This window comes from Phaseolus vulgaris, chromosome 4 (assembly GCF_051622355.1).
Source record: "Phaseolus vulgaris cultivar YP4 chromosome 4, ASM5162235v1, whole genome shotgun sequence".
NCBI lineage: Eukaryota > Viridiplantae > Streptophyta > Magnoliopsida > Fabales > Fabaceae > Phaseolus > Phaseolus vulgaris.
The window spans coordinates 50245106-50263939 of record NC_143501.1 but is presented as its reverse complement, the minus strand read 5'-3'; the positions used below and the strand labels follow the sequence as shown (position 1 = coordinate 50263939).

Here is an 18834-nt window from a genome sequence, read left to right as displayed (position 1 = left end):
TCAAACAGAAAAAAGAATAAAAAGAAAAAGAAATATTAAAAAATTTAAACCACAAAAACTTACTTTGTTTTCATTCCCGCTAATTTAAAGATATTTCTATTATAGTTTACTTTGTTCTGATCAATCAATATGAGTGGTATAAATTCTGATTGTTTAATTGTTAATATTCCTTGTTTTTATTTCTTTTACTCTTATTTTTTTACAGCAAGTGAAAGCAAAAGAAGATAAAGAAGAAGAATATCCCAAACCGTTTAATTAAATATAAAACATTCAGATTTTTTTACAGTCGACGACGAAAAAGATAGATGCGTTCTAAATACAACATTCTTACGGATTAAATCAATATTAGTGATTTAAAATATTGATATGTTAACATATAACTCAACTCTTAGAAAATTACTTGAGTTGGTAAAATTAATTTGTAAGTTAAGAGATTTTCGGATGAAAACATGTTTTAATCTATACCTATATATATAAAAAGAGAATTTTCTATTATAACTATTTTTTATAAATACAAATTTATTTCTATTTTATTCTTTTATTTTATTATTCTATTTTGATTATACTTTCATTTTATGAGTAATTATTAAAGAATGACCATTGAACAATTATATTTTTTTTTTAAATGACAGGAAAAATGAAATATATCTTGAATACCAATATTTATTTATTTCGTGTCTTAGAATTTATTATGGCAAAACCATGAAATTGTAAATTACTGCTTTGTTATTTAGAATATATATATATTAGAATGTCATTTGAGAAACAGATACTGCATTAACTAATGTCTATTTTTTATTCTAAAGTACTTTCTTTACAAACAATTCTCAAATATTGATCAATTTTAACTTAGAAATTGACACTTGAACAGTACACAATAGCTTTACAAAATGTTTTTAAACTAAAAAAAAAACATAAATAAACAGGTCCTAAGATTTACAATTTTTTCAGTGTAAAGAAAGGGAGGGTTGAGCAAAATTGAACAGAAGAATATACAAAAGAATTAGCAGAAGTTCATGAACAGTTGTCAATGGCAATTTTTCTGCACTGTAATTTACCCAAACAGTGATATCTGTGCATTCTCAATAATTGGATCATCTCAAGCATCTGCCAGTTTTAAACGGGGAACAATATTCATCGATTGGAGTTCCTGGAAATTGAGAATCAAATCAAATTGATCAAGAACAAAAGAAGTAAGACAAAATCAACAAATCAAATAAAATGCAAATTGCTTGGCATGAGAAATTTTGTAAATTTCAGACAACATTGGCAGCTAAAACAAAGCTTCATTGAACATTAAAAGTAATTTTTTTATGTTAACATATCTACCAGCCTGCTAATCAGATTGTGGAATGGTTTCAATTCGAATTTGAGAGCAATTTCAAATTTACAGTAAGTAGAATCATATAAAGTATGGCTCTCAATATATATGTATATTAGTATAATTACAATGATTCATTCCTAATTATTAAGATGTACTATCCTAAAATAGGTTCTACCAATGATGCATTATACCTGAATCATGAGTTTGCATGCATATGGCAGCTTCATGGTGGAAATCTTGTCTCCATTCTTACAATATGAACAGATACCAGTTTTCAGCTTATGGTTGTAATATCCTAACAACCCACATGCTGTACATACCTGTGTAAAAAGGAAATTATAATCATCAGTAAGTTTGATCTTAAAGTTACTCGAGGTGCCAGCCTAGCTGAAATGTCAAGTTTCGTAGTGATGTCTAACATGAGAGTTTTTATAAAAAGTTTCAGAAACTGAAGAGTTTCCCATCAAAAGAAAAGAAGGTATTTAGTTGAGGCAAGCCACCCCAAATGTGATGGCAAAACTTCCCATTCAATAATATTCATTTTCAAATGAAACAAAACTGGTAGTTGCAGTGATAGTAAGATAAAGTCCACCAGATTATTACCTGAACTTCAAAAGGATCACTAGACAACATAAGTCGCTCATAAATTAACATACTAGCACCATATGCAATCAAGCAATCGCGTTCCATTTCTCCAACACGAAGACCTGAAATAATTATAAGAAAAGAATGATGTGAATCATGAAATAAATTCTAAAACTCATCAAAAAAGTATAAATAGTATACCTCCATTTCTAGCTCTCCCTTCTGTAGGCTGCCTTGTTAGCATGACACGAGGACCGCTGCCGCGAGCATGCATCTTATCAAGAACCTGATTAACACCACAGCTGTTGCTTCAGGAACTAATACAGACAAGTTACAACTTATAAAGAAAAAATATTACTTTGTCCAAGCATTTATACAGGTTAAATTAAAAATAAGTAACAAGTCAATTTTGTTCTCTATGCATAAAAAATATAACAAATCAATTGTTATAACAGTGTTGGAAAAAATGGTGTCTTGTATTAACTGATTTACATGTAAGAACCAAAACTGTAAGTTTCTTGTTGAATTGTTCAAATTGAAAAACAGAGTTTAGCCATAAATTTTTAATTTAACCTATTGTTAACCAAGAATGACAACTCCAGGTCTCTTACTAATAGAAATATTCTACAACACTAATTCACACTAGGAACAGAAGATTCTAATTGTTTAAGAACAATTATACCTAAATAGTGAGATAGTGCTTAAGTATTGTGGGAAATATTGTTGAGATATTTGTTAGAAAATTGTTAATTTATGTAATTACGGGAATTATGCTCTCTTTAATTTCATGCTTCATGAAACAAGCCAATGGTAGTTCATTGTTTCCTAAATAATCAAAGGAGAACAACTACATAATAATATAAAGAAATGGACCAGACACATATTTTGAAACCCTTGTCTGCAAACTGGAACATGGTATATCAGTATTTTATTAGTTTTTTGTGGTAGGTACTCAAGAGAAAGTATTCTTTGAAAGGACTTCACTAACCATATGTTTTAATTTTTGGTAGTAAATTGGACCCATGAAAATATATGCTTGCAGTGGACACCCAGTAATACCTGAAAAAAGAAAATTAGCACCCATATAAGAGGGTAAATAGCATTTCTTGTGTAAAACTTAATGTAGCATTGAAAACTAGAGTACAAACCTTACCCTTATTCTTGTCAAAATATAAATAATTAATATTTTATTAGAAATTTCAAACTCTCACCACTATTTTATAATGCACATATACAACATGTGTATCCAAATGATACATATTGGATACTGCCATACAAATATTTCAAAACATATGATGTGTAAGATACATGTTTAGATATGTAGAAATTCATATAACATAAAAAAATGTATTATTGCAATTTCGCAAATTTAAATTGAGAACATACTTCTTAGAAGTTACTAAAACCAATAAAAACTAAAAATCATTGTCAACATAAATCACTCTCTATTATCTACAAAGAATGATAGTATCAATCTCATTTCTTTCTTGAATTCATCAACAGACAATATTTCTATATTATATATCTTCTAGGCCTCGTATGTTAGTTGTATTGGATTTTTCATTTTTAGAAACTTAGATACTCCACAAATATATTTCGGTGAAGTATCTAAAAGTACCAGTATCAAATACATTACGTAAAGTAAACTGAAGTATTGGTGTTTGATGATGATATTTGCCATAAATACATTGCATACAAATCCAATAGTAATATGAAATAAGAAAATAAAAACCTGAATAAATGAAATCTTTCCCACTGTAGCTGAAGCCTTTACTCACAAGAGTTTCACTGTAAAAGCATGAAACTATTAGAATATAGATATATAGATAAATCAATGAATGTCGTACAAAAAATAATCAAGACAGATACCTTATGGCTTCAACCTTGTCAGCATGTCCACTTCTTTCCCCGAAAGCACTGCCATAATGAAACCTACCACATGAAACCCCAGCTTTTCCTCCAAGAAGCTCTATCATCTTTCCAACCGTCATTCGACTGATACCATTAAAAAAAATAAGTTCCCATCTTAAAACATGTTATATTATATATTTATTCATTTAAAAATAAATTTGTTTCTACTCAATAAGGACGAGAGATGGTAAGTTTTTTGACTAATACTCTGATCTGTGCCAAATAGGCTATCAAATCTAGATAAGTATTCTTACAACAGTTGTAACAATAATCTTTAAATATACTTACTGTTGTGTTCCCTACCTACATAACACGAGGAAAAATGACATGTAAAATGAGTTATAGTACCTTGGGAAACCATGAGGATTCATGATCAGATCAGGACAAATGCCTTTCTCAGAAAATGGAAAGTCTTCTTGCTGGACAATAGTTCCACAAACACCTTTTTGTCCATGTCTGCTGCTAAATTTATCACCAAGCTAATGCAACAAATTCAAACTAGAAATGAATACACTTTCTAACCAATAACACTAAATCATGATAAACCATAAACGACTTTACCTCAGGCCTACGAGTGTGTCGAATCAGAAATTTGATACACATGTTTTTATCCTTATCAGAGCATAGAACCACCCTATCAACTACTTCTCCTCCATGACCCTTGAATGATTGTGAATTCGACCGATATGCACTGCATAAAAGGAAACAATAGAAAAAATGTGAACCAAGAATAGTTAAACCCATATTTAAAAAAAAAAACAAACAAACCTATCGGGCAAATTTCCAGCAGCTCCTGTTCTGGGAGTCCGTGTATCAATTGGTGATTGTTTATTTATATAGATGTCAAAAGGCTTAAGAATTTCCCCAGGAGCAGCAATACCATCATCATCAAGTATCTACAGGGAGCAGGAAAATACCCAGTGGCATAGAAAACAATTTCAGAAAACTATATAATTTGAATCAATAATAACAGGTAAAAGAGTACAAGGAATTGTGTGGTGTGTTAACACAGTAATCTGGTTTCCGCATATCAGAAGAACATAATTATAGTAATCATAACACTACATATCGACACTTTCATATATGTTATAAATTACAATACTTCAAGAAAGATATACAAATACAATGTAAACAAGAAGCATAAGTAGCATGTGATTAATTCAACCATTCCCACTCAAGATGGGGCATAAATGTTTTATCCATCCTTGCTATTTATAAAACCAACTCAAGGTCATCTAAGACATTAAATATAATAAATACTTATGATTAGTGGCACACGATAAATCTGTACCATAATGACATACAACATTTATATTCAGTACTTAAAACTTGACCAACAAGACATAACAGCTCTGATAAATCAGCCCCTAAAACTACTGCTGAGACCTTGATATCGCATGATAAGTATTATATAATGTGTATTTTGCCTGTTACTTTGTGAGTACAGATCTCACTTCTGTGCTCGATTGAAATCTTGCTAGCCCAACTATTGCTGCCACTAAGGAGGCCTTTTACCACTTTTGTGACAGGGAGTGTGTTAGGAGTCCCACATTAAGATAAAAAATAATTAGATTTTTCCTAGCTTTAACCTCCACTTATATTTTGTTTAAGTACTTAGATCCATTTAAGGGCAGGCATCTCCCAGCAGATGTTTTTCCATACATACAATTACAAACCAGAGATCGTATCCCTGGCCACATGCTTAAGAAACAAAGTTATCTACCAACCATTTAAATTGTATGCAATTTTGTAAACTTGATATACTTTATAAACCTTTAAGTTTAACAATTAGATTTATAAAATTTACTTTTAAGAAAAACAGTTAGTAAAGTGTCACTTTACTAAGTTTAATACCTAGTAATGTCACATTATCCAATGGTTTATAAGATAAATTAAAACAAATTTTAAGCAAATGACTGTAGTAAAATGAAATAATAATTAATTTGGATTCACTATGAAGACATTACCCGCATTCGTCCTGCAGTGTCTGCAGCTCTATTAGGCCTAAGTATTCGATCTGATGTGTCATTCGAATGCTTCTGAATGACCGCACTATACCTATATATATGGGAACATCAAGGTCAAAAGTGCTACCTTAAAAAGCTTAGACAATAAAATATGCTGCAACCGAAAACAGAAAAACACCAAATAAAATTGCATACTTCTTCATAACTATACAACGACCAAACCCGCGGTCAAGAGATGCCTTGTTCATGACAATCGCATCTTCTATATCATAACCACTATAGCTCATTACAGCTACCGTGGCATTTTGACCTGCTCCAAGTTTATCATATCCAACCTAAAATGAAATACGTTAGTTAAAGCCCTTCAAATCAGTGAGAAATTAATCAATTATACTCACCAGCTCAATGGTCTTTGTTGTCAGTAAAGGTCGTTGAGGATAAACAAGTAGGTAAAGCAAACTGTCCATCCGGCGCAGCTACATACAACAAGACAGATATAAGCTCATCAATTACGTTCGAGTGAAGAAATATAGTTACCCAACACACCATAAGCATTCATAAATTACTTTAAATCTGATCCTTTGCAAATATTTAGAATTTTAACTCTGGACCCATGTGAACACAAATTTACAGGCTTGTATTTACTTACTTGCACGCATGCATTATGGTCTAAACATGATGGTTTTTTAAAACTGGGAATAATTTCATTAAGTCTATACCTCATGCAATTGCTAAACTCAAGTCATATAAGAGAACTTTACTGACCTGATTAAATGCTATATTTCCCATCGCTTGCTTACCCATAGCACACTACAGTGAGCAAAACAATAGTAATTTCAAGTTGGCAGAGAACCCACTTCATTCATAGAAGAGAAAAATTCAGGAAGTTGTAGATATAGAAGAAAGGAGGAAGGGGAACCTGATATGTGTTTCTAGGTGACTGATTATGATGAGGATATGGAATTAACCCTGCAATAACTCCCAAGATGGTAAAAGGCTCAATCTCAATATGCGTAGTTTCTGATGTGGCATCTCCTTCATATAAAGCAATCTACAGAGGGAAAAGGCAACTGAGGCTATCAGCTGTCAGGAATAAGATAGAATGTCATAGCTGAAAATAAAAAATTAAATGTAATTAGAGTAGAACAAACCAAAGTGTTGTTTTCTTCATTAACATCAAGATACTCAAGCAAGCCATCTCGTAAGAAATCATCAAATGTGCGTACTCCATCCTGAAAAAAGTATAAAATTGAATTTTCACAAGATACTTTCTTTGTTTCCAGGATGAAAGAATACACTTTACCATTAACTCTTTCATATGATGCTGTTTGATTCTTGATATTCCCTTGTCAGCAATGACCAGGGGACGGCAAACTCTACCACCATCAGAAGCTAAGTAGACACAGTTCTGCAAACATATATGTTTTTCCATTGAGACCGTATTCACATATTTTCAGCATTAAAATAGTTGTTGAAGTACAATAAATATTATGATTTAGAGCAAACTGTAGCCCCTAAAAAAGTAAAATACACAAGATCGAAATAGTATAAAACAGAAAAATTACACAAGGGGGTTATGTTGGGAGAAAACAAGAACAGTATTATTCACCTGCTTTTCATGGACGAAGACACTTACAAACTCGCCAATTTTACCACGTCTCCGCAATTTTCTAATTGCAGTAGCAAAACGCTTGAATAAAAGAAAATGATATGGTTAACAAAACATAATAATAATAATAGAATCATGAGCGAATATTTCTTTAGAAATTTAAAAGAGAGAACAAATACCAGTGGCCTCTTATGCTTTCCAAGAATTAAACCATTTAGAATGACAAGAAAGGAATCAGGTGTGTGAAGCTCCTCTGCAGAGAGAAGTTCCAGGTCTTCAACACCCAATGAATAGCACTGTCACAGAAATAATGAAACACTAAACAATGCTATACATCTACACTAAAAAATGAAGTATATGGAAATCTCCTATATTTTAAATCTATATCAAACAATGTACATTGAAATACAAGCACAGTGACTCTTCAATAATTTTATGAGAAAAGCTTTTCTGGAAAAAGAGAGAGAGAGAGAGAAACTATAAAGGACACGGTATTCCCAAAACCAAAGGGTGTGACGGGATACTGAAAATTTTTCAGACTTTTTCTGTTCTACCTCTATATAACTGAACATTTTTAATTGTCTTTTTCCGAATCCAAATTTTTAACATAAAAAAATATTTTCATTCATCCGAAACTATGAAAAGAAAATAACAATTTTCAATTTTATCCAAAATGAACCGAATGCACCCTTTATTGAAAAAGTTTCCAAGTAAACTATTTTACATCTTTGAACACGGATAGAAACACGTCTTAAAGCCAATTATTTTTTCTTTTCAGTATTTCCAGTGTCTCCAAGAACATTATAACTTCTAAGTATCGTATTTCTCAAAAAAATTGAGATTTATTTGTGCCTTTATGTACAATACCTAATACTATAAATATGAGGGTCACTACAGTTTATAGTTCATGCAACTACTTTATCTTTCCTTACTCTTTCTCCCTCTCGCTTTCTGCATGGTATCTAGGGTCTAGTGCCATCTTCAACAGCCTTTCTAGAAAACCCAAAAAAAGAAAAACTCACGGCAAAGGAGCCTGACCAAGACTGTTGGGGGACGAAAAATGTCTGTGCCAGCCCAAACATAATGAATCTTGAGGATTGGGGAGATCAAGTTTTTATTGAGGTGTGAGAAGTGCACGAGTTTGGCTGCCGATGGATTTTGTTAGAAATGTCTAAAGATAATATCTTACAATATTTTAGAGTATCTTAGATGATCTATTAGGATCTTGATAATTAGAAATAGATTTATTAGAATATGATTTATAGGCAAATCATATCATATCAAGTATTTATTGTCATCAACTTATATGGAGTGGACCATGTTGTCTGGTCTACATGCAGTTTTCAGCATCTCTTGCATCAAATTTTCTCTCTTTCAACAGGTTTCATTTACCCAACAAGGTAGGGCATTTTTTAGTTGAAAACAAAGCCCAGTGGATCCATGGCTGCAGCAGTTTGGTGGCATTTGGAGGTGTTATAATGTGCCCTATCTGTTTTTTGAGTCCAAACTATTATGCATTGACTGGATGGAGGATTACAGATGTCTAATTGAAGGCAGCTAAAAGAGACCCATTAGTAAAATCATTACAACTTCCTCCAAACTCACAACTGTCAAAACTTCATGGAGACAATGAGAACTACGTGAAACAGAAGTATTTGGTCAAGGTTAGTCTCCAAGGAATGGGTACAGGGTAAAGTATTAGTATGTAACTATTAAATTGAATTTTAACCTCAAAAATTAGAAGATGCCATAAATCCCACTACCTGGATATAACATCTACAAATATTTACATAAGTAGTTACAATGATAAATAATAAAGGAAAATATCTTGACCTGTAATATAACAAAACATACCATAGAAATTAAGGGGCTCTCCTCTTCATCAGTAGTAACATGAGTCATCAAAGCCAAATTCTTTACCAGTCCACAAGACTCGCCTTCAGGGGTATCACAAGGACAAAGCATGCCCCACTATCAAATGGAAGAGATGAGAAAAGAAGGTATAAATTTATAAGTATATAAGATTTTATAAGTTAAAGTAAAAAGAATAAAAAGCCTAAGCAAAACAAGAATACAACACAAGTCTTTCTATCCACCAAGCAAGGTCGAGTACAAGGATAATACAATCCCTGCTTTTTCTATCCATAACTCAAAAAAACATGAGAACGATCCATCAAAATAGCTACAAAATTAGACTGCATCTCACCTGACTAGGCTGCAAAGCTCTAGGTCCACTTACTTTCCTGGACTTCTCAAACTGTGGTGAGACTCTTGTCATGTGGCCCATAGCACCAATAAATGATAACCTTTGTAACACCTGTGAAAAGAGAAATTTCATTAGAGGGTTATATCATGTGCTAGATAAATCCAAGTTCCTGAGCAAGAGCAGGTGACTTTGTCATAGTGAGTATCAAGAGAAAAAATATTTGAAAGGGAGACAATATACAACCTGTGTCATTCCTTTTCTTTCCATTCTGAATCTTTTAATTTCAAAATTACCAGTGGAGAGAGTTCTTTCCAGGCCTAGAGTGATGATATTCTGAGTCCGATTAAGAAGCTATGAACATTTCCAAAGAAAAAATGTAAATAGAAAATCGGGCATGCTAAGATCAGATTGAAAAGAACAAAGCAATGAACAACAATTCTTAACAAACATGATAAAATGAAAATCATCACCACTTATGGATTTTACATTGATAACACATGAATAAATACAGTTTCAGCTACATTTCAACTTTGAGATTCCCCACAAATCATCACTCCAAGATAAAAATAACATTCTGTTCAGATGCTGATTACTTGTTAGTCAACTTCATATCTGTTGAAAGCAATGAGAAATTGCCCACTTTTATCTCAAATAACAAAATATTTGCACCTAAGAGAGATTGTAATAAGCTGACAACCAAAATTATGTCACAGGATTTTGACTAACCATAGTTGTCAATCTTATATAATGATGGCCGATATTTTATATATTTAATGTTATTGGAGATCCTACATCGACTAGAGATAAAGCCAATTAAAAATATACAAGTGGGGACAATCATGTTTTAAGAGGATGAGTTAGGTTTAAACTCATTTTTTAATATGATATCAGAGTCTATCCTAAAGTGGTTTGTGGGGTATTGCGCCACCTGCTATCCAGCAGCCGTTGAAAAACCTATAAATATCTAGTCTCACACACAAGATGTTCATGCCTCGGTGTGAGGGGGTGTGTTGGAAATAACACATCAACTAGAAATAAGGTCAATTTACAGTATATAAGTGGGAGCAATCTTCTCCTTACAAGCTAGTTTTGTGAGGATAAGTTAAGCTAAAACTCATTTTTTAATACAAAACAAAAAATTTATACTATGTATTAATAATTAAATATTTATAATACATATTACCCAAAAATGCATTAAGATATGAGGGATAAATCACAATTTATCCGAAAAAAACCTTATTTCAACGGTAGAAAATAATTTTTGAACCCTATATCATGATATTGCTGCAAGAGCAACCAAAGAGCTTCTATAGCTGGAAAGAGAAAACCACTCTGCTATATGAATCCCAAGGCTGCTCCGCTATATCACCACTAGTCTGCTATAGTAATCTACTAACTACTGCATCACTAGCTTCGGGCATTTGGGTTAGGAAAACAACCATGCCTATTAGGCATTGATAAGCACCCAAGCAATGGGAAACCCACCCTCAATAGGCAGCTATTATGGGAGGGAAGCCAAAGACTTGAATACACCACCAGCATTCCTTAAAACTTGACGTGGGACTTAGGTACCCCATAATACCAAAGTCCCTATCAGCATCAACTAGGAACAACAAGCCCAAATCAAGAAGAGAGTCGGATAGAAAGAGAACCATATAAAAGAAACTCTTTAAAGTGACAAGCCAGAGATTCAGAACAGCTTTAGTAAGATTAAATTTGACTCAAGAAGATTTAGAGAGTGCTTACAGTAGATATGTCAAAATTCCTAGCCTTGTCCGGCTTATCTAACATTTTGTCTGTCAAATTTTTAACTTCGGTTGCCATTGACTTGAAGAGATCCTGAACCAGAAAGAAGAATGTCAAATAATTCAATTGAAATTAAAAATGTACAAAGTACAGAGTATCTCTGCAAAAGCATGGGACATGTCAAATTAAACACAATAGTACCTCAAAAAGTAGAGATATTAACTGGCCAGATAACTCCAACCGCTTGTTACCCACATAATCCTACAAGTTTAAAGAAACATTAGTAGATGATATATTGTAAAAATAAAAATCAAATTAGAAGATGATTACTAATTTTTCTCTTCATTGTGAATATCTTTCGGAGTCATCAACCCCACATACTATCTTTAGAAGCACCAATATCAGCTCCTAATGGATTGGCTCCAATCATCAGTTACAGCACATATCCATATGTGAGTCACCCAGTCAGGGGGGGGGTCTTAGTTAGATCAACAGACCTTTTTTAAATATTTAACTTTTTTGTTGTTTTTTGGTTAGTTCATGAGAATTTCTTATTATCTTGCATGTGTATCTTTTTCTTCTACAATAATAGTAAATTCTTTGTTTATAAAAAATAAAAAAGGTAGACAGAAATAGATACTACCTTGTCATCCATTGCATCTTTATTCAAAATTGCATCCATTATGCGTCTCATCATAACAGCAACATATATACATTTTGGCCGAAAATTATCTCCATCCACCTATTTATTACAAAAGAAACAACTCAGACCAAACCAAACACAAGTAAGCCGAATTACATATATACTGATGTAGTGAAGTTTAAAAGATCTGGAATTAAATGCAGAGGTACAGTAGTTTTAGTGTACCTTGAGGAAATAGAGTTAACCTTAAGGTAATAGTTTCAATGCACAAAAGTACAATAGTGTCAATGCACAAAAGTACAATAGTTTCAATGTACCACAAGTTACTTCAGAATGAATCCTGAAGATACTTTTATCTTAATAAACCATTATTTACAATACCTCCCCTCAAGTTAGTAAACTAATATCAATTATTTTCAACTTATCTATAAGATCCTAGAATCTGCCGTGAAGAAGCCGTAGTGAAAATGTCCACAATCTAAAGTCTTGGTAGGGACATGGGTTGTAACTACAAGACTTTCTCTAGAAGATGACATCTTGTGTAACAACTCATGTCCTACAAAAATTCAAATAACAAACATTTTCAGTAAGGAGATTCATTATAACAAATTCCAAGATCGTGTAGACAAGTTGGGGATGATTGATATTTATTTACCAACTAGACGGGGAAGTCTTGTAAATAGCAGTTTTTTAAGATAAAATATCTTTAGGATCTCCACATTGATTAGGTTAAATATCTTTAGAATCTTTTTTTTTTATTTCTGCATACTTTTGTTTTCTTATTTCAGCGCAATTGATTGTTACAAATAAAGAATTGAGAATGTAATTGTTGAGATTGTTATCAATGAAACTATTTCCCTTTGTAGTTCAAATAATTACTTGTGAACTAATTTGGTCAAAACGTGTTAAAGAGTTAGTTTTTTTAACATTCGAACTATGACACAGTAAGTCAAGATAATCATGTAGCTCATCATATTGCTCCCAACCCAGTTTTCAATTAGCAAACTAAACAAATAGTAGTTGATTTTCAGTTTATTCATGAGAAGATCACTTAGGGAAAAATTAGCACCTTTAGAAAATCAAAATGATCCATTGGCATATTTGTTCACCAAATTTTTTTAATTGTGTCACCAACAATCTGGCTAAAGTTGATCTCTATACTCCATCTAGAACAGGAGTGTTAGCAATATATTCAGAATTAGTGTTCACTTCAGAATAAATGTTCATTGTACAGAATATAGCAGTTCCAATATACATTAGGAGATAGAGTTAACCTTCATTATCCATCTTCCAATTGCATTTAAAATTTGTTAGCCTTGTAATTTTTTTGTGTATTAATATAACATTCTGCTTAGTGCTCAGTGAACTCAAGCATATTCAAAATCATCTGTCCCACATTTTTTTCATACTTTCTCTTGTGTACTGAATAGAATGAAATCAAATTATCCCAAACAAACGCACAAAATTTAAGAGATGCTGAAGTTTGAAAGAAATCTTACAGGAACATTTGCAAGAAATACATCTCTTAGGACAGAAAATGCTCTTCCTTCCTATATAGATGGTTCAAATGAAAAAAGCACAAAATTGAAGAGAAAAAACATAAATTAATATATTATTTTATCCAAAGCATTATAATGTAAAAAAAATCAACTTCACAAGAGAGACAGAGGGCGAAGAAACCTTCTCAGCTGAATTGCTTGAATACATGGAACGTTTTACCTGGTAGGTGCACAAGTCATTAATAAATACAGAAGAATAAGAAATTACATGCATCTATCTAAAACTAGAAAGTTGAAGAACATGTATAAATCAAAATCAGAAACTGCCAATATTGTCATTTTTATTATACTACTCAAGTACATCTGTGGGTTGGAAAAAATTTAGAAGAGTACACAACAGCTTTTAACAACTTTTTTCATAACAGAATAGTTCACCTAGGGAAGCCAATCAATATAGAATAGAATAATCCATATAATAAGAAGAACAACGAAACAGAACACTACAAATCTGTTGGAACTAACAATCCTGCCCTGAGAAGGTACCCACACATATATGCTGAGCTCTTCATAATATGGAGACTAACTGGATATTTAAGGAAACTGGATACAATACAACAGACAGATATATTGATGTAGGAAAAAAAAACTCAAATAGTAAATCTGCCAGCTCACCATCTTATCAAGGTACTCCAATGCTTGCTCTTGTGTATATACATTGCATTTTCTACATTCCTGATTGTGAAAAACATATTTCATAATTAATTGATAAATACATAACAATAAAATTTACTTAAGATCACTAAAAATAAACAGAGAAGCATTTAATGTATTGTAGAAGTCCTTTGCTTCTTCAACTCCTATAATTTATTATGGATAGAAGTGTCATAATACTTTAAATAACAAGTATGTACTTTAATTACCTCAAAAGAGGGCAATAGTAGAAAACTATAACGAGGATCTCTTCCAACCATCTGTGTAACTTCTTGATCACTCTCAATCCCCATAGCCTTCATAACTGCCATTAGAGGAACCTATAGAATAATTTTAATGGAAAGAGGAGCTAGTTTTAATGGAAAGAGAGAGCTAAATATAAGCAAATAAGTCATTTAAAATGTACAAAAAGAAAACCTTTTTAGGAAATTGATTCAAATGTAACCAAAGCTTCTCATTTTCCATTACAATAATGGTCTTTGTTTTTATTTTCTCTGTGCTGCTTGTAACAGATGCAGCTATGCTGAAAGCCAAAATAACAAGAAAACATTAGCCCAAAAGAGATATCCATTAGGAAACTCTACACTTTTACCATCATATATCTGTGCTCCAAATCTTCATAATATTCTTTGATTCATGCATATAAAGCATAAAATATAATTAACATTTATGAACTGGTTAGAAAATTTTCGTGCAAAAATCCTTTCTTGTAATTCCTCCCACCTTTCTTAAAGAGTGCTACTTCACTTCATGGTAAACCCTTATGGAGTGCATGAAAGTTTCATGAAAATTTACATAAATGACATGAATGTACAGCCAAATTAGATGTAAAGAATAATAGACAGCTAGGAGAAGAAAAAGATAACATCCAACAACATTTAAGCCTTATGACCTTACCCCATTAAAAAATTAGTTTCAATCTACAAACAAGAATACAAATTCGTTTACTCCAATAAAGATGCAATTAATTGAGTGCTGTGCTACTACTTGTCAAACATATGATCTATTTATTTTGGAGACGGAAGGAAAGAATTCATGGACAGATAGAATGGATCACTGAGTACAAACAAGAACTTAAGGCAATCCACCAATAAAAAAATACATGAAGAAAATATTAGCCTAAAAGAAATTTCCATGAAAAAACTTCATGTTTATACTACTATTGGAGATCCCACATCGACTAAAGATAAAGACATTTCATAGTATATAAGTGGTACAAACCTCACTTTATAAACCAGTTTTATAAAGTTAAGTTAGGCTTAAGACTACTTCCTAATAACTACCATATTTTTGTACTCCAAAACAACACCCTTTCCTTTGATTCGTGTATATATATTCACATTTATGAACTGGTAGAGGGTTTTCATGCAAAAAACTTTATTTTGAATTCCTCGTGCCTTGCTTAATGAGTGCTACTTCACTTAGTCAAAAAAAATACAAGAAAATATTAGCCTAAAAGAGATTTCCATGAAGAAACTTCATGCTTTTACTACCATACTTTTGTACTCAAAACTTCACGGTTTCCTTTGACTCATGTATATACTATTCACATTCATGAACTGGTAGAGATTTCAAGCAAAAAACTTTTTTTGAATTCCTCATGCCTTGCTTAAAGAAGAGTGCTATTTCACTTAATCACTAAATGAGTTTAAAAAAATAGTTACAAAACCTAAAGGGTAAATAATGAAATGAGTTACAAGGCGGTTGATAAAAGGAATCCTCTTTATCTATAGTTATAGATACATATACTAACAACATAGTCTCATCTTGCATAAAATCAGAGAAATAATCTATGATTTAGAATATGAGACCAAAGTCAACTCATTCCATATTTCTTTGTCTCCTAACTGGCAACTGGATGTTCTCCTACAACCTACATAACTGAACTCAGTTAATACCAGAGGAATGAACATAAATGGGAACTGTTTACAACTCCATTGCTTGAAAGACAAGTCTTAGTAGATGTATACTTTAATACATGAACATGAACAAATACAATCATATCCTTTTATTACAGGGAATCAGGGATTACAACTAACAGAATTCAAATTCAAATTATCTGCATAAAGTAAGTATCTATATGACATGTAAACACACCTGTATTTATATGCAAAGGCAGATATCAGAAGGAAAACAACAAGGCACTATCACACCAAGAATGATTACTTACTTTCCTTTTTTGTCCGTGTCTATAATTATTCTATTCTTTGACAGCTGCTCTTGTATCAAAATCACCTGAAATTGATAGATAAAACCATCATTTGAAAAGAAAAAAAGAAAAAATATCTGGATATTACATTATATTTAAAAAATGAAAGTTAGTGTCACGGATCCAGAATTAAAACAACTGAAAGTTTAATATGTCAAATTAAAAATCTTAAAAGTGAGAATATCACCTTCTCGGTCCCTTTTACCACAAAATACCCTCCAGGATCAAGGGGGCACTCACCTGATGAAATGAACAATAAAACAGGTAACATATTTTATATTACAAAAAATACAAGAACAATGGTAAAATATATATATGTGTGTGTATAATCATATGTATTCCAAATTCAAACAAACCGAGTTTAGCAAGTTCAGCTTGATCTCTCCCATACAAGACACAACAACAACTCCGCAGCATAATAGGCATTCTTCCAATTTCAACATTGAGCTATGAAGGAAAAACAAAGCCAAAGTTAATAACACAGATTTTCATCAAAGTCAGATAACAGTAGTTTTCAAATACCCTTTTATGTAGACGAGGGTCATCACGACTTCCATGTGTGTACTCGACATCAACACATATAGGAGCAGCATACCTTTATAACCAATAAGTACATTAGAAAAAAACAATAATTTCATAGAACAAGTGATTGACTAGAATGTATTTGCACATTGAATACTTCTATCAATAGCTAAGAAATATCCAATTAAAAACACTAGATCATGTTTTTTAGTGTAATGAATCTCACGTTTGATCACTTAGACGGCATGTTTGCGGAGTAACGTCATCAGTAACTGATTCGTCCATTATACATGGTTTACGAATTTTGACATTTAAAAACCTGCAGAAGGGACCAAGTAACCAAAAGCAAATAAAGCTTTGAAATAGTAGAGAACAAAAACACAAAAAAGTATAAAACAACAAAATGGACAAAGATATAAGCAAACCACCATCAATACCTCAGATATATATGTGGGTGCCTAGTCGCACTGATCAAATTGTTAGCTCGAACTATTTTTTTTATTTCTGTCCTCACAAAATAGTTAAAGGAATCCAAATGTTGCTTAACCAATCCCCTAACCTACCAAATGCCAAAGTGTCAACAAATTATCGAAAATCAACCAGCAATAGCTACATTACCTAATCCCATGTAATTACAATTCATACTACACAGCAAGATACCTTGAGAAACTCAGGAAGAAGCTGGAACTTGTCAACAGCAGATTTTATAGGAGCAGTTAGAATCCTTTGGTCAAAACCAGAATCATCAGGTTTCTTGTTGCCCCCATTGCTCCTAAGTTCACAAAAACCAGCATTAACACAAAATTTCAATTATACTCTCAGTGCAAAATCCTCTTTCAAAGGAAGAGCAAAAACTTTTACACAGTTAAAACAATTAAAAGGAGAGTGATTGACAGTGCAAAATACAACCCATGCACTGTTTTCTCAAACTATTTTCTGAATGATAAAACTCAACCCCACGTGATGTTTGAGCATGAAAACGCAGAAAAGTTGAAATAACAGCACGGCACAGCAGAAACCAACGACGAAAAATTTGCAACTTTGTGTGGAAGTAATGTGTGAAGTGACGAATAAAGAGAGAAAAGAAGAAGAAAAGTAGTTACTCTGTGGTGGGTCGATGCAAAGGATCGTGATTTCGAGCCATTGCAGTGATGGGTGAGTTGCAGGATTATGGTTTCTTCCTATGAATTCGAAAATTGTTTATACAAGGTGGGGGTTTAGGGATTAAGCCCTGTTTGGCTCGAAAAAACCCCTAAAGGGGAGATAAATAATAATATGAAAAAATATATAATTTCTTTTTTTTTTCGTGAGTTGTTATATTAATATACTAATAGAAAAACGTATATGAAATAAATTAAGTTGATAAAAAATAAATTTAAAAGTGGAAATATTGGATTTAGGTTTTCTAATAATGGTTATTAGGGATGATGATTTTATTAATACTTATTACTATTATTATTATCTATAACGATATATAAAAGGAAATATTTTTATATATCAATAATTAAGATAGAAAATATAATAGAATAAAAAAATTATGCATCTATATATATTTGATAGTATATGTTTGATGACTAAATTGTTAATTTTCTTATATGTAATAATACAGAATAATTATGTGAAAACGATGAGGAATAATGTTAGCAACTGTTGTCAATGATCCATATAAGTTATATTAACATTAGTAACGAATAAGTTATAAATTAATTAACTATAATTTAAAATTATATATTAATTGATACATGTAAAATATTAAATACAGTGCTTTGTATGTATTTTGAAATGTTTATATTAAATATGTTTGTCACCTCCCTCGTTTTACTACTATCTGAATGGCAAAAAAAATCTATAAATATAAGCATTTATTTTTCAATACAAAAATAATATAAATATAAATATCTT

At 31.8% G+C, this 18834-nt stretch overlaps 1 protein-coding gene across 2 annotated transcripts; it reads right to left on the bottom strand.

The window, feature by feature from the left end:
- Positions 1–773: 773 nt before the first annotated feature.
- NRPC2 (nuclear RNA polymerase C2) lies at positions 774–18185 on the bottom strand. Of its 2 annotated transcripts, none has more exons than XR_016520493.1 (38): positions 18036–18185; positions 17593–17704; positions 17370–17491; positions 17159–17251; positions 16933–17005; positions 16767–16857; positions 16598–16650; positions 16372–16436; positions 14619–14724; positions 14411–14521; positions 14163–14222; positions 13672–13710; positions 13491–13541; positions 11992–12090; positions 11550–11609; positions 11349–11441; positions 9846–9953; positions 9603–9713; positions 9251–9367; positions 7576–7692; positions 7397–7477; positions 7091–7195; positions 6939–7019; positions 6707–6857; positions 6553–6597; positions 6186–6263; positions 5983–6122; positions 5788–5878; positions 4589–4716; positions 4382–4511; positions 4169–4299; positions 3779–3904; positions 3642–3697; positions 2898–2968; positions 2111–2195; positions 1928–2031; positions 1516–1644; positions 774–1150 (listed from the first exon to the last, which is right to left on the bottom strand). XR_016520493.1 is itself a non-coding variant. In XM_068647420.2 (38 exons), the coding sequence occupies exons 1-38, from the start codon at positions 18074–18076 to the stop codon at positions 1100–1102; spliced, it is 3486 nt and encodes a 1161-aa protein (XP_068503521.1). In that variant the 5' UTR covers positions 18077–18185; the 3' UTR covers positions 774–1099. The 2 variants fall into 2 exon arrangements, 1 of the variants encoding a protein (XP_068503521.1); XM_068647420.2 differs by having other exon boundaries at positions 6707–6838.
- Positions 18186–18834: the final 649 nt, after the last annotated feature.